The 14,798-nt window shown below is 42.8% G+C and overlaps 1 protein-coding gene across 14 annotated transcripts in view; it reads left to right on the forward strand.

The window, feature by feature from the left end:
- The window catches only part of DOCK9 (dedicator of cytokinesis 9), a 290,615-nt gene that overhangs the window by 59,274 nt on the left and 216,543 nt on the right, over positions 1-14,798 (forward strand). For 7 of the 14 annotated variants that reach the window (XM_058743981.1, XM_058744005.1, XM_058744059.1 and 4 more), the window contains exon 1: positions 8,314-8,625. The exons of 5 other annotated variants lie outside the window; for them this stretch is intronic. In XM_058743981.1, the coding sequence (XP_058599964.1) occupies positions 8,464-8,625 (162 nt within the window). In that variant the 5' untranslated portion in view covers positions 8,314-8,463. Of the gene's footprint in view, positions 1-8,311; positions 8,626-14,798 lie in introns of those variants that run through there. 2 more of the 14 variants (XM_058744043.1, XM_058743953.1) reach the window with 2 other exon arrangements.

Genomic DNA, 14,798 nt, shown 5'->3' on the forward strand with positions numbered 1-14,798 from the left:
GCCGCCCAGGTGTCCCCCAAAGTACCATTCTTTTAAAACACAGTTACAGTTAAGTATAGCCCAACCATAGGCTATATATAAATCATATGAAGTCCTGAATTTTGTGTCTTTGCAAAAAGAAATAAAAAACTCACAAGGGCTCAGAGATTAGAGCTTCCGGAGCCTTATGAGCAGGGACATAGCATATGTCTAGTTCCTTCTGACTTGACCAGAAGCCTTGACAAAGGAGTATGTATTTTACTTTGAGTCTGTTTACTCTGTTTTTTCAAAGTCATAGGAATATTTTGAAAAGTTGTATTTTCCCTCCTATAATTTGGGAAGGTAACCATTGCAGTATCTTTATTTCTCATTATTTACCTTTGGATTAATCTAACTGAACATCTGACTATATTAGTTCTAAAAATGATAAATTCAGATTGCCTGTTTATGTTTTCCTGTTTACCCCTCAAGAAGTTTTTAATCATGTTTGAGGCAGTATTTCTATATTGACACAATGACAGCAAAAGATGTAAAATACTCAGCTGCTAAAATGTGAGATACGAGGAGTTGAGGTGTGTAGATTCTGAATTTTAGTCTCTCTCTTCGCATTTAAGAACAACTTTCCCACAACCGTAACTCCGTATTTGAAGCACACAAGCTGTTTCCTGAGTACCTTTGTTGTACATAAATTATGCTGTGTATCTTTTCTGTCGTTTACATTCAGTATACCTTGCCGCTAAGTGATCTTTTCAGATGTTTGCCTAAAATAGAATTTCCTTGGAAGAGGCTGGTAGAGGCCAGGAGGAGGTCACTGCGAGTTCTGATTTCATTATTCCATTTTGAGTTTGCTCAGCTTCCTTGTTTTTCACTCAGTATTTCATTTACAGTTGGACGTTGGTGCTTATTGCATTCATTACGATCTGTGCCATCATCGGTCCCCCTCTGTGGAGGCTCCCCCCCAACCCCCCTGTGGTTTCAGTGGGGATAGAAAGCTTTGCAAATAGGTGAGCTCTTCTGGCAGCTTCTCATATTTGACAGGATCAACACTTATGGATTTATTGCTTTTTCTTCAAAGAACTGAGCTCCCTCGCCAACTGTGATTTTGCTTCATAACCTCCCATAATGGTCATTGAAGTTTTGACTTTGCCTGAAGCTACCTGAGCTGAGGGATAAATAAATCGGAACCCTCAGCTGTGTTGGTTCTCCATTTCGTAGTTCTCTGTGAAACATGTAGAAGTTGTCTATGAATCGGGATTTTAAATCTTGGCTCTCTTGTTTCTGTTCTGGTTCATAGCTGGAAGGTTTTTCTAAGAGGTTCATAAGCAAGTGGAATGAGGAAATAATTAGAATATAAATATTATGAAGCCTATTCCTTGGACTCCTCTGCCTTTTGTGAGGGCCAGGGTCAGACATGGGGAGAGACTGGTACCCTCCTGGTTTTCTGTCATTTCACCTGGTCCCGGAAGTTATAGGAATGCAGTGTCTAGTAAGTACATTGTTTTTTTTTTTTTTTCTATAACAGTAAAAAAAAAAAAAAAAAATATATATATATATAAAATAAAATTTACCATTTTAACGATTTTTAAATAGTTCAGTGGCATTAAGTACATGCACACTGTTGTTCAACCATCCATTTCCACCATCTATCTCCAGACCTTTTTCGTCATCTAAAACTGAAACTATACCTTTTGAACAGTAATTCCTCATTCCTCCTTCTTTCCAGCCCCTGGTAACCACCATTCCATTTTCTGTCTCCAGGAAAGTATCTATTCTAGCTGTGTCATTTAAGCACCATCGTACGGTATTTGTTCTTTTGTGTCTGGCTTATTTCACTGAGCATAATGTCCTCAAGTTTCATCCATATTGTAGCATGTGTAAGAATGTCCTTACTTTTATTTATGTATGTATGTACGTATGTATATTTATTTTTGATAGAAAGAGAGACAGCACGCGAGTGGGGCAGGGGCAGAGAGAGAGGGAGACACAGAATCTGAAACAGGCTCCAGGCTCTGAGCTGTCAGCACAGAGCCCGACGCGGGGCTCGAACCCACAAACCGTGAGATCATGACCTGAGCCGAAGTCGGACGCTTAACTGACTGAGCCACCCAGGCGCCCCTTTTTAATTAATTAATTTATTTTTGAGAGAGACAGAGTGAGCAGAGGAGGGGCAGAGAGAGAGGGAGAGAGAGAGAATCCCCAGCAGGCTCCACCCTGCCAGCATAGAGCCCATGAAACCATGAGATCATGACCCGAGCGAAAACCAATAGTCGGACGCTTGACTGGAGCCACCCAGGCGCCCCAGAATGTCCTTCCTTTTTAAGACTGAATAATATCCCATTGTATGTATGTATGTGTGTATATATATATATATATATATATATATATACCACATTCTGTCTATTCATTTGTAGATGGACACTTAGGTTGTTTCCACCTCTTGATTATTTGAGTGATGCCGCTATGGACATGGGTGTTCAAATACCTCCTCAGACCTCTGCTTTCACTCCTGTTGGACATTTACTGAGAAGTGTAATGGCTGGGTCACATGGTAATTCTTCATTTAGTTTTGTGAGGAATCACCATACTCTATTTCACAGTGGCTATTTTATATTCATTTTATATTCCTACTAGCAAAGTAAGTTGGTCTTCTTAACCCCACCTTTTCTTCCTTTAGGAGTTCTGTTGTATTTTAAAATCTGTTTAACTCAGTCTCCTGCAGGTACTGAAAAGGAAGATTCTCTAATTTTTTAAAAAAATGTTTGTTTATGTTTTTGAGAGAGACAGAGCATGAGTGTGGAAGGGTCAGAGAGAGAGGGAGACACACAATCCGAAGCAGGCTCCAGGCTCTGAGCTGTCAGCACAGAGCCCGACGTGGGGCTTGAACTCATGAGCCATGAGGTCATGACCTGAGCTGAAGTTGGATGCTCAGCCCACTGAGCCACCCAGGCACCCCTCTAATTTCTTTTGAGAGAGTCTGCTCATCTCTGGAGGACCACTGCCCTCTGTTCTGGAGAGCCAGTCTGGTTGCGTCCACTCTACTTTGTCACTCTATGTTCAGAGCACCCCACAGGGACCTGTCACCTTCCTAATAGTCTCTCTAATATTCTAGCGCCAACATGGAGACACATGTGTAACTTTGTGTTGTCTACTTTTGGGAACATTTAATTACCACTGTTAGCAGCAGGCTTGGTTCAAATATTTTGTGTGGGTATGACTTTAGAGATACATTTTTACCAAAATTAGTTTGTTTCACTGAGCTCTTTGAGGGTCTAAAACTCCTGTCTGTGCCATTGGCCGTGAGGCCCACCTGCCATCTTTGTTCATCCCACGGTGACTGATAGTGGCACTTCCGTGTGTTTTGGAGGTGGGGATGATAAATGATGGATAAATTTAGATATGCTGTAAGTCTACCTTTTTTCCCACAATTTTGAGGTTTATGTTCCTGAAATACACAATGGTCGGAGAGTTCACCTTTTCCTTATTTTTAAAAAGGTCCTTATGTAATAAAACTTCCTTGATTTCCCTTACTTAAAAAAACAACAAACTTTTTCTAATGATCATTGCTAAAACCTCCACTCCTTCTTCACTATTTTAACTCCTTTTTCTTGTTCCCTGACACTCCCTTTCTGTCTTTGAGTCATATTTTACCAATATAAAGAATTTGTAGTTTGAATTTATTAGATCTTAAATTCTCATATGCCTGAGTTTTGTGTAAGAAGTGCTTGTATTTTTAGAAGAACTATCTCACTGTATAACGGGGAAGAAAAAACTTTAATCTGGGGCAAACGTGGAGAGACCACCATTTATCGAGCATGTGGTATATACTAGGCCCTATGCTAGACACACTACTTAACTTTGATTATACTGTTGAATATAAAATGAATAAGGAGTAATAGGCCAACTTACATAAGGTTTCTTTGTTCAGCAGAATTCACTGCAATGAGGAATGTAGTATGGACTGTCAGGGATGAAGATTACCTCTTCTTGTGGACTGGCCACTGTAATGGCAGTTAGATAGAGTGTGATGTATTATCATTACATGAGATCTTCATTTTAGCCACTGCAGAATGGACAGAATTTCCCTCCCTTCCTGGTCTCCTCGTAAGGTAGGGCCCAAGGTCTGACCGAGGTAGAAGACTTCTATCTGTTTGAGATATGATATTAATTCTAGCTTGTAGTTCCTGATGTTTTGGTGTTATTTAAAATTCTTCTTTATGCACAGTTTTCTGAGAGAGTATGAAGTAAATCTACTTGTCAAACTAACCCGACTTTTAGAACATATTTCAAACACAAAGGCTGTTGGCAAGGAGAGGCTTGCACATGGGAACAGCAGTTCTAGATGGATATTCTTTCGGGTGGGGGCTCAGAGCTTGAGACTTGCTTGCTGTGGTCTCTGTGGCCAAATGGCTGAGGTTAGCTGTGATTGTTGAGTGGGGCAGCACGTCTTACCTGAACTTACTGTTTGTTCAGGTTCCTGGTGGTTTGTACAGGCTGGAGCTCCTTTCCTAGGTTAAAATGCACCCCCTGGGGCACCTGGGTAGTTCAGTTAGTGAGCAGCTGACTCTTGATTATGGCTCAGGTCATGATCCCAGAGTCAGGGGATCGAGCCCTGCATAGGGCTCTGCACTGAGTGTGGAACCTGCTTCAGATTCTCTATCACTTTCTCTCTTTCTCTCTCTCTCTCTCTCTCTCCCTCTCTCCCTCCCTCCCTCTGTCCCTCTCCCCCATGCACGCTTGCTCTCTCTCTCTCTCTCTCTCTCTCTCAAATTAAAAAAAAAAGAAGGAAAAAAATGCACACGCGGAGGGCAGCCCCAGGCACTCCCTGGTCCCTGGCTTCTGTATTCCTGTATTCCCTGTATTTGGGCCAGAGCAACATTCCGAAGTTGTAAATTCATTAAGCAAGGTGGCTGTTTCGAGCTACACAGTAAGTCTTTTGTGCAGTACAAAACAATAGTTACTGACATGTTTACAGCAATTTCTTCGTTGAGTTCTCACCTATTATTTTATTTGAACTTGACAACCTTCCAGGGTGGGCAGGGTAGATGTTATCTCCCTCCCCTCTCCCATTTTTAGTAACAGCTTTATTGAGATATATGTCACTGTTGGGGCCATTCCACAGAAACAGGATGGATCCTCCCCTGGCCCCCTTGCACCCCAAATTTGCTTTGGATGTTGACACTAATGACACCGCACTCAGGAGAAGGGTGTCAAGAGGTTTATTACTCATGTAATGAGCTCTCTGAGGAGAGCAGGGCAGCTCCCAAGCAGGTCCTGAGCCTGGTTTGGGGTTTTTGTGGCAGTTAGCGGGTGGGGCCAGGGTGAGGGTTCCTGAGGGGTTTGAATTTCCTGCTGGGACCACAGGAAGGAGCCACCTGGAACCTCCTTTCAAGTTTGTCCAGATGTGGGACAGAAGGGGGAAAAGAGCAGGGAGGCTTAAAGCTGTCGGTAGTAAAAGACCAATGGTGGCGTCAGGCTCTTTATTACATTCACAAACCATAGAACTCACCTGTATAAAGTGTTCAGTCCAGTGTTTTTTAGTATATTCTCAGACAGTGTATATGTTAGAAACACTGTCCAATATCTGAACATTTTTTTTTTCTCCTAAAAGAAGTTCTGTGCCCATTAGCAATCACTCCCCATTCCCTGGCACCCACTCATCTACTTTCATTCTCTACGGATTCGCCTATTCTAGACATTTCATTTAAATAGAAGCCTATGATAGGAGGTCTTTTGTGACTGGCTTTTTTCACTCTGCATAACATTTTCCAGGTTCATCCATACTGTAGCCTAAATCACTACTTCATTCCTTCCTGTGGCTTAAAAATCTGACATTGTGCCGACATACCATCCCAGGGTGTCATACTAAAAGATGATTGATTTGGAACATCTGAGGGTGAGGTGGTGCTAGGAGAGTTGGGTGTCATTGTCAGCAGGGGAGGAAGACATGGGCTTGGGGCTCCAGATAGAGTCAGGGGCAGACTTTCAGTCTTGGGAATTGTGAAAATTAGAAGTCACGTTTAAAGACGAGAGAGCAAATGTGATCCCCAAGTTGAAACACATACTCCGTAGGTGGCTGAACTGGTTGCCACAATCTCTGTGTCCTCTGATGGAATTCATGGTAATTATCCTTTGAGACTAATCCAAGATCATTCTGACGCAGAAAAATCAGTGAAACCAACATCACATTTGAATGATTCATTTTGTCATGCTTCTATCAGCATGAAACTCATTTTTAGCCTTGTCGAACCCTTTGCTCTAAATATTTTCTGTTGTTTTTCTTGCCCACTGATTTTGTTGGTTGGAAAATGATTAATATTTAAAATTAATACAAGTTGCTTAAATGCCTGTTAGTTGGTCCCTAAGAAATATTTCTTTTTCCTCTGAATGATTGTTGGGAAGTTGTTCCATTCTGTCCCCTTGTTTTAAATATTAACTTAGGAGTTTTTAAAGTAATTCAAATAGAACATACCAGCAGCTTTAAAATTTGTTTGGTTATCATTTATAATCCTTTGTAAAGTTCAAGCATAATCTTTTGTATCTCAAATAATATTCCCTGGCTTCTGCACCCAGGATGTCTAAAATAGGTAGTAACAATAATAAATTAATTTTAAATTTCTAGGTATCATCTTTATTTATATTCAGTGAACTTTATTTTTTTTAATTGTTTTCCTTGCAGTATAGAAGTTAAGATTGATGGTGAGTATTTGGAATTCTCAAGATAGGTAATTTAACCCATGTGTTGAGGGTTTTATAGTCCACAATATTCAGTTTCTGTGTAGATGAGTTTTCATGTTATTTATCTGCCAGCATTGTGATGTCACATGAAGACTTGGCTGTTCTGATGTCAGGACTTGAGTGTAATCTTGAACGCGGTAGCTCTGTTTTAACAGAATTGCAATTCTGAAGCTGAATGCTCTGGACCACGTATAGTTACTCTGGTGTTTTGTTTTTTTTTTCATGTGGCCAGTATCTTTACTCCTTTGATCTCTGTGGCTGTTCGAGAAAGTTTGCATAAAAATGCAGGAGAAAGAAGGCTAGATTTTTGCTTATCTGTGAGGTCTAATAGGTAAACTAACCATAAAAAACAGAAATTTTGAGATTATGTGACCACATAGTATTCTCTAAAGATCTGCTTTTATTACATTACACTGGTCTCTGTTACCAACCAGTAGGTACTCAGTCATTATAATTCACTCTAACTTTGAAATCTGTAGATAGAAAATGAAAACCATCTGTTGCCTTGTGAAATAAGGAAGAATTCAGAACAGATCTTAAAAGAGCAGTAACTTTTTTCTAGATACAGATTGTAGGTGGGAGGGGTTTTCCTGTGAGTTCATCATAGTCTTTTTACATAATTTACTTTTCAGTTTTCGGAAGGGGAATGCAAGGGTCAATTTAGTATTTTATCAGTGACAAGATTCCCTATTCGCCATCACCAAAGACACACATACGGTAGTATAGTGTTAGCGAGTTCATTCTGCAGTGCAGGGACCTGGATTAATTTATGCACCCCAGATAATAGCCCTGTTGACTGTGGGACTTCTGTGTGTATGTACCGTCGCATATTAGAGTGCTGCTTCAGAAAGTGTATGTCCAGCCCGATCAGGTGGCTTTATGCACGTTCTCATTTGCGTCTTTGGGTACCAGAGATGGGAGAATGTATTAAGCAGTGCAAAGTTGCTAGTCCTCTCTCTAGCAGAGTGGAAGTGGGCAGAAGTCAAGATTGACACAGCAATTTTGTGCTCCCTTGTGATTTGCTGTCAGCAAGCTGTTACCCACACATGCAAAAGGTTGTTTGAAGTGGGCTTACACATGTTTCCATAGCAGCAGTCATCTTAGTGATTTCTCTCATTTTGGGGCTTTTTTTTTTTTTTCCTTTTGCTTCTCTGTTCCTCACGGATGCAGGATTAAACAAACAGCATATTTAGGTCAAGGAAAGAGATGTTTGCTAATATAGATGCTGGGCTAAGCATTCTGGGAGAGTGATTCCTTGCAGCAGATGAACATTCTTTGTGCCTTCCAGCAGCATCTGCAGCAGGGTGGCTGTCTGGCACCATTTTTTTCATTTTGGGCAGGTTCTGAGATTCCGAACAATCCTAAGCAAATCACAGGAGCCGGCAGTTTCCCAGTAACCACATGTAAATCTCTTGCTTATTTGTTCTTTGGTATTAACAGGGAAGCAATCTACTGGAAAAAACGATACCTTAAAGATTTTGGTGCATCCGAAGTGTGTCATCTGGTTTTTGCACCACCCCTCCTGTTTGACACTCGGAGCCTGTTTTTTTTTTTTTTTTTTTTTTTTTTTGTCAGGCAGTTGGGCAGGAGCAGATTCTAGTGCAACAGCTCAGAGCTTCCCTTCTGTTCTGGTGCCGGCAACTGCCTGTCATGAGGATGGTACAGTGGAAGCCTGCTCAGAAGAGCCAAGGAAGATGATGTCGAGATGGAGTAGAGATTGCTAGAAATCTGAACATCTACACCTTGGGGATGGGTTGCACGACTAGTGTAATTCTGTTTAAAGGCATCCGCACCGTGTTTGAAAGAAACTGTGCTTATATGTGCAAACAGCAAGGAGAGAATAATGCCCTTGAATATACAGCATACAATTGGACAAAAGAAGACTCAGAATTATTGATCTCCTCCTGTCTGGTAAATGCTGTCTTGCTTAATTAACAAGGAGTTTGGTGGTGTTAGAATAAACTTGTCTTTACTTATAAAGCAAATGTATTTATTTACTTCAGTGTGCTTGTGTATCTGTAGCCTGGGTGTGTAAATGAGTAATTAAGTGGCCTTAAGTTTAATTATGAGGTGCCTGTTTGTATGTGCGAGAATGCCCTGCATTCATCAGAGCTTAAATGCATACAGAGAGAGAAGCTGGAGTACGGTAATTGATTACAGATTAGTTTTCTAAGTTAGCTTTATGAGTTTACACGTTCTCGGTGTAGTCTCAGAAATAATGCGTGGCAAAGTGTGTATTTAGGGCACTGTATTTTGAACCCTCTACCAGTGATAGTGAATTATTCAGTTCCTTTACATCTTAGTCTTTTCCCTGGCGAAATTTTCTCACTAATGGCCTGTGGTTGGTCCTTCCATTCTGGGAGACATTGAAAGGGAGCTTGAAAGAAAACTGTAATGGGTGTGAGAGAAATGTTTACAGTTTTATTATTTTAAATCTGACTATTTATACTGTCTTTGGGTGAAGGCTCTTGAGAGTTAATAGGAAGCTTAGGTGACACTTCGGTGTTCTTTCCTCCCGGGTACAACGCATGAGGAGGTGACAGGTCACAGATGGGTGTGCCTCTCTGGGGCCTTCTCACAAATACCAGGCTCATGAGGAGGCTGCATGCTGGTCTCCTCCACCCTCAGGAGGCCTTGCCATTTTCCCTTCTGTTCTTATCACAGTTTTTTGTTGAAACGAGTGAGAATAACACACGTGGGAGTCTCTGTGTGTGTGTGTGTGTGTGTCTGGTCAGCAGCCACTCAGTAAGGCGAGGGCGAGGTGCGTGGAAACCCCAAAGCTGTTCCTGGTCGTTAGGCTGCCATCTGACGCGGGGAGGGGGTGCCGGCAGGCCATTTGCACCCCGGGATCAGATCAGGTTGCCCAGCCTCGCATCTTGTAGAGGGTCTTATGTGACATTAGCTCTCAAAGCCCTTGGGAGGAAGGGCAGGAGGGCATCATTGGGGCATCATATGCATTTTGGAAGGCAGTATTATGTGTGGGCGTGGAACTGAAGTGGATGTATTAACTGTTAAATATTTTAAACCCTAATGTATTTTGGAATATGCGTTGGAGAACAACTGGGATTCGAGATTGGAAGGACTGGCCCATTACAGAGTCTGCTCCATGAGCTGTAATCCCCAACCCCGACAGCCCTGGGACTGCTTGGCCAGTAAGGGCCCCACCTCCCCCATTCCGCCTGCTTCTCCTCCCTTCGGTCGCGCTGACTTGTCTTGGGTTAAGCCATCTTCAAGAGACTCTGCTTGTTTTCCTTTTTCCTTGGTTGCATGAGGGAGTAATAACCAGCCGGGGGCTCTGTCGGCACTCGGGGGCTGGATTGTGAAGCACTGCTCCTGTGTGTTGGGTCAGGTGCTCCTGCCTGCCACGGTCGCCTGTACCTGCAGACTGAGAAAGGCGTGGCTGTGCATGTGTGTGGCTGAGGTGCTGTGGGTGGAAAGATGCACCCTCTCCCTCCAAACTGCTCTCCCTGCTTCTGTCCTTGACCCCGTGGCCTCTCCTCAGTTGGCCAACAGTGCTCCTTTGAAAAGGAAGGTCCAGTGGTCGCTCCTCTACTCAGAGGCAGATCCAGAATCCTTCCTGTGGCCTCGGGGTCTGCCCCTACCCACCTGCTGCCCCCTGCTTGTTCCCGGAGACCCCCATTTTCTTCTCACTCTCTCCTCATTCCACACTTCCCGCTGGCTTTTCAGGATGCCTTGCTGTTCTCACCTAGACCTCTCCAGCCAGGCGTTTGCCCGGTCCATCCCTGGCCTCCTGCAGGGCTCGCTCTGATTTCCCCTTCTAAGTGAGGCTTCCTTGGCCACCAGTATAATCTTGTAGCCCCTGCAGGGCACCCTTCTCTGATTCTCTGCCATGGTCTCTTCATTATTTATCTCCACCTGACACTGTTAGTCAAGTATAGTAAGAGTAGTTAGCAGTAAGTGTTGCTTATCAGACTTACAAGAAGAATAAGTTTTTGGGGGGACCTGGCTGGCTCAGTCATTTGCGCATCTAATTTTGCCTCAGGTTATGATCTCTCAGTTTGTGAGTTTGAGCTCACATCGGGCTCTCTGCTCGATGACCCACTTTGGATCCTCTGTCCCCCTCTCTCTGCCCCTTTCCCACTTGTGCTCTCCCCAAAATAAATAAATATTATAAAAAAAAAAAAGAATAAGCTTTCGGATAGCTGGGATTTTTGTCTGTTTTATTTGCTGTTCTGCCCCAACAGCAAGAGCAGTGTCTGATTCGTAGTTGGGTGCTTAGTTAATGAGTGAATTCTAATGAAATGTTTTTAATGGTCCTGAACTTGAGCTTGGAGAAGCTGTTGAGAAGTCAGGTTATGATCACTTATAATAAAGCCAACGTCTTTTATCAAAAATTTTTGTAGTGTCCCCCAAACAATAACTGGCTCATTTTCAGTAATCTGCCCTAGAGTGATACTTTTCAACCCTCCTGTCCTGAAGCCACATAAAGAAATTCTGTGGTTCAAAGCCGAACATTCCATGGGTTTGCTGTGGTCACGACTGACAATTGATGACACCGTCTTTGGGCAGTACCCAGACCATCTCTGTTGAGACCTGTCCTATGACACAGGCATGTGAGGGCCTTTTCCTCCTTTGCTTTGAGCCCGCCAAACCCTTTCTTAGGGAAGCCCTGCCCGATGGTGTTCCTTTGAGCCCCCTCCGGGCAAGGGCAGGGCGGACCTGCTCTTCAGGCAGATGTGGGCCTGTTGGCTCCTCAACCTTAGTAGGGTGTCTGTTCTTCCTTCAGCTCAGGAGACTTGTCCAGCCTGTGGCTGTGCCTGAACTGTCAGCAGGTCAGAGCTGGATTTCACCTGCTCCTCACGTATAACCCCCATCCTGGCCGCTCACTGTGCACCGGATCTTGTGGAGGAGAAGTAATAATGTTTATGAGGATTAGCCAGAAGGGCTTGAGGCCACCCATTCTTCGAGAGACTCTACATCTTCCAGATATCTGCCCATGTGTCAGAAACCCACATGGATGGATTGCCTCATTCTGGCCTCAGTGGAATTGCTGCTACAGAGCAAAGCTTTGTGTTTTTCTCTTGGCCGAACGGAAGGGCAGCATGAGAAACATCCTTACAAAAGTGACGTCTACTATAAGGGTTTTGTTGAGGGCATTGCTCAGTTGATTTTGGATGAGGTGGAGGCACTGGTGTGGTAGTGAAGAGTGCCGACTCTGGAGCCAGCCTGCAGGGCCTGAATCCCCAGTCCACATTTGCTAGCTGGTGACCTTGGGCAATTTACTTAACTGCTTGGTTCCTCATTTTCACTATTAATGAATAATGAAATAAATCTGCATTTAATGAAATGCAGATAATCATAATTCCTACCTCATGGGATTATTAAATGAGTGAGTATGTCTAGAGCCCTTAAGACAGTGTTTTATATAAAAGTTAGTGCTAATTGTTAGCTATTAGCATAATGATTTCTATTTTTTACTGTTCTTTTCATGAGGTAAATTATGAAGTAAGTTTTTCTGTCCCTACTCTGAATGGTTGTGCTCTTCCTGAGGAACTTCGTATTTTATGTACATTAAGATTCATGTAACTGATCTCAGCCACCTCTTCAGTTGCCTGGTAAAAGAAAGCTTAGTCCCAAATCTGCGACCGATACATAGGCTCTTTCAAAATGATTTTTTTTTTTTTTGCCCTTAAACTTTGTTCCTTATTTTCCTGTATGACTGTTTTATCACCATCTGCTCTTTCTCATGTGCTTATTAAATACTTTTTGTCTTATTTTATATGTATTTATATAAATCACTTTAAATCCTTTTACAACAGGCAGAGTGTAATAAGCTAATAGAGAACTTTGTGGTGAAGAAAAAGCATTTTTATCATCATTAAAGTTGGCTCTGAAGCAAAAATCAGATGTCTCTAGTGCAGACTTTAACTTTGCAAGGCTGCAGCTGTGTGATCTTGTACAGGAAGGCTCTTTTTATATCTAAATGGCATGAATCAGCCCCATGGTGGGTAGGACACTGGGAAGTGGCTCATCTGGCCTCTGGGGACTGAGTGAATTTCAACTGTACCACCCTTAAATTTTGAGTAGTAATCCTACCACAGTGGAGGGCCAAGGCTGAGTTGGGACAGTTTCTATACCTGAATATAGATTTTTCCTAACGTCTTCCTTTTCTAAGTAATTGAATGGATTATTTCAGCTCATTCCAGACACAACCTTGAATGCTCCTTTGTGCTGAGCGCTGGGTGTACAGAAGTGATGAGGAAGCTCACGTCCCCGTCAGGGAGAGGCCGACAGAAGGCACAAGGGCACTGTCCGAGGACATGAAGGCCTAGCTCAGCCCAGGCCCCTTCTGTGACAAGGGGCAGTGTGAGGTGACACAATACACCTGTCTGTGAGGGTTTGTGATGGGCACAGCCTTGTGGCTAGGACTTGACCTGTTTTACTCAATAACTTATTATAATATAATATAATATTCTCTTAAAAAATTTTTTTTTACATTTATTTATTTTTGATAGAGATAGAGCACAAGTGGGGGAGGGGCAGAGAGAGAAGGAGACAAAGAATCGGAAACAGGCTCCAGGCTCTGAGCTGTCAGCACAAAGCCAGATGTGGGGCTCAAACCCACAAACTGCGAGATCATGACCTGAGCCTAAGTCAGACGTTTAACCGATTGAGCCACCCAGACGCCCCAATATATATAATATTCTCTTAACACGTCTGTGGAAGAACGGAGGAGCCGTGGGATTATTCTGTACCATGCTCTCTTTTTGCCAGTTACTAGTGAAGTGGAAGAAATCGCTCAGTTATAACTGCGACAGCAGCTAGGATCCTGTCAGCAGCCTCCTAGAGAGTGGCCATGAAGGCAAACTGCTGGAAGCCACAAGGGGAGAAAATAAACTTCCTGTCTTCGATTTCTTTTGTGACATGACTGGATAATAAGTGACAATTTTACCCATTGTAAATTAATATTTAATTTTTTTCTTACCTCCTTAAAGGTGTGAAGTTTCTCATGGTTCTTTTATTATAAGATTTGCTACATGTCTTCAACATGTTGTCAGCCTTTATAATGGTACAGAATTTCACCAGACCGCTGTGGTCTCCCCAGGCTAACCAGTCCTTCCTAACAGAAAACGCCTACTGGCTATGAAAATCCTCCGATTTGTCATGTGTACTGTGCACAGAGAATGGACTTGAGGGTGATATGTGCTCCTAAGAGCCTGCAGTCCTCCTTGTGCATGTCTGTGTGTCTGTTTGGAGGTGGGGGATGGGTGGGGGGGGAGGGGAGAGAACTGGTGAATCTGCCACAGGTGATAAGTGAAACATGGTCTGATACCTGTCAGCTTGAGGCAGTGGGGAAAGTACAGGCTGGATCTTGCTTATTTTAGGTGTTCCCTCATAATTTTTTTCTTGCACCATGAGAACTGTCTTGAGGTATAAGAAAGCAGAAACCTGCGTGGCTGCCTTCTGGAACACTGCCTTGGTCCTGAGTCCGAGAACACTGCCTTGGTCCTGAGTCCGATCGCTGCAGTATGGCTTTTGGGTAGGCTGTTTTCCATTTTATTTCAAATATCCTTCCTAATGATGCCCTGTGGGCTTTGTTGCCTATTTAGATCACATTAGTAAATTGGAGGTGTTTTCAAGGAACTGTCTGCTCTGATTCCTGGATCCATTTCCTGTGTCTTGAGATTGCCCTGCTCTGTTGATGCTGCTTTCTGTGAGCACAGCCAGTGAGACCAGCCTGAAAGACTACTGTACCTTTCCCCCAATGCTTTATTAAAATGTACTATCTTATTAATATTTATGAAATTTTAAACAGGTAATTAACATTTATTGTAGAAACCAAGCATGCTGTGTTCGGTACATAGACGTAACCCACCAATTTAAACATTTTGAGGCAAAACCTTCCAGAATTTCATCCAAGTACAGCATTGTTCATAAAAAAATATAATTGTTGTGAGTTTCTCTGGATTCAGTTGGACTCCCAAAATCCATATGTCAAAGCCCTGACCCCCAATGTGATGAATCTGGAGATGGGGGTCTTTAGGAAATATTAAGTTAAATGAAGTCATAAAGGTGAGGGCTTAATTTGATAGGGCTGTGGCCTTACAGGAAGAGTAAGAGAG

The sequence above is a fragment of the Neofelis nebulosa genome, chromosome 1, assembly GCF_028018385.1.
Source record: "Neofelis nebulosa isolate mNeoNeb1 chromosome 1, mNeoNeb1.pri, whole genome shotgun sequence".
NCBI lineage: Eukaryota > Metazoa > Chordata > Mammalia > Carnivora > Felidae > Neofelis > Neofelis nebulosa.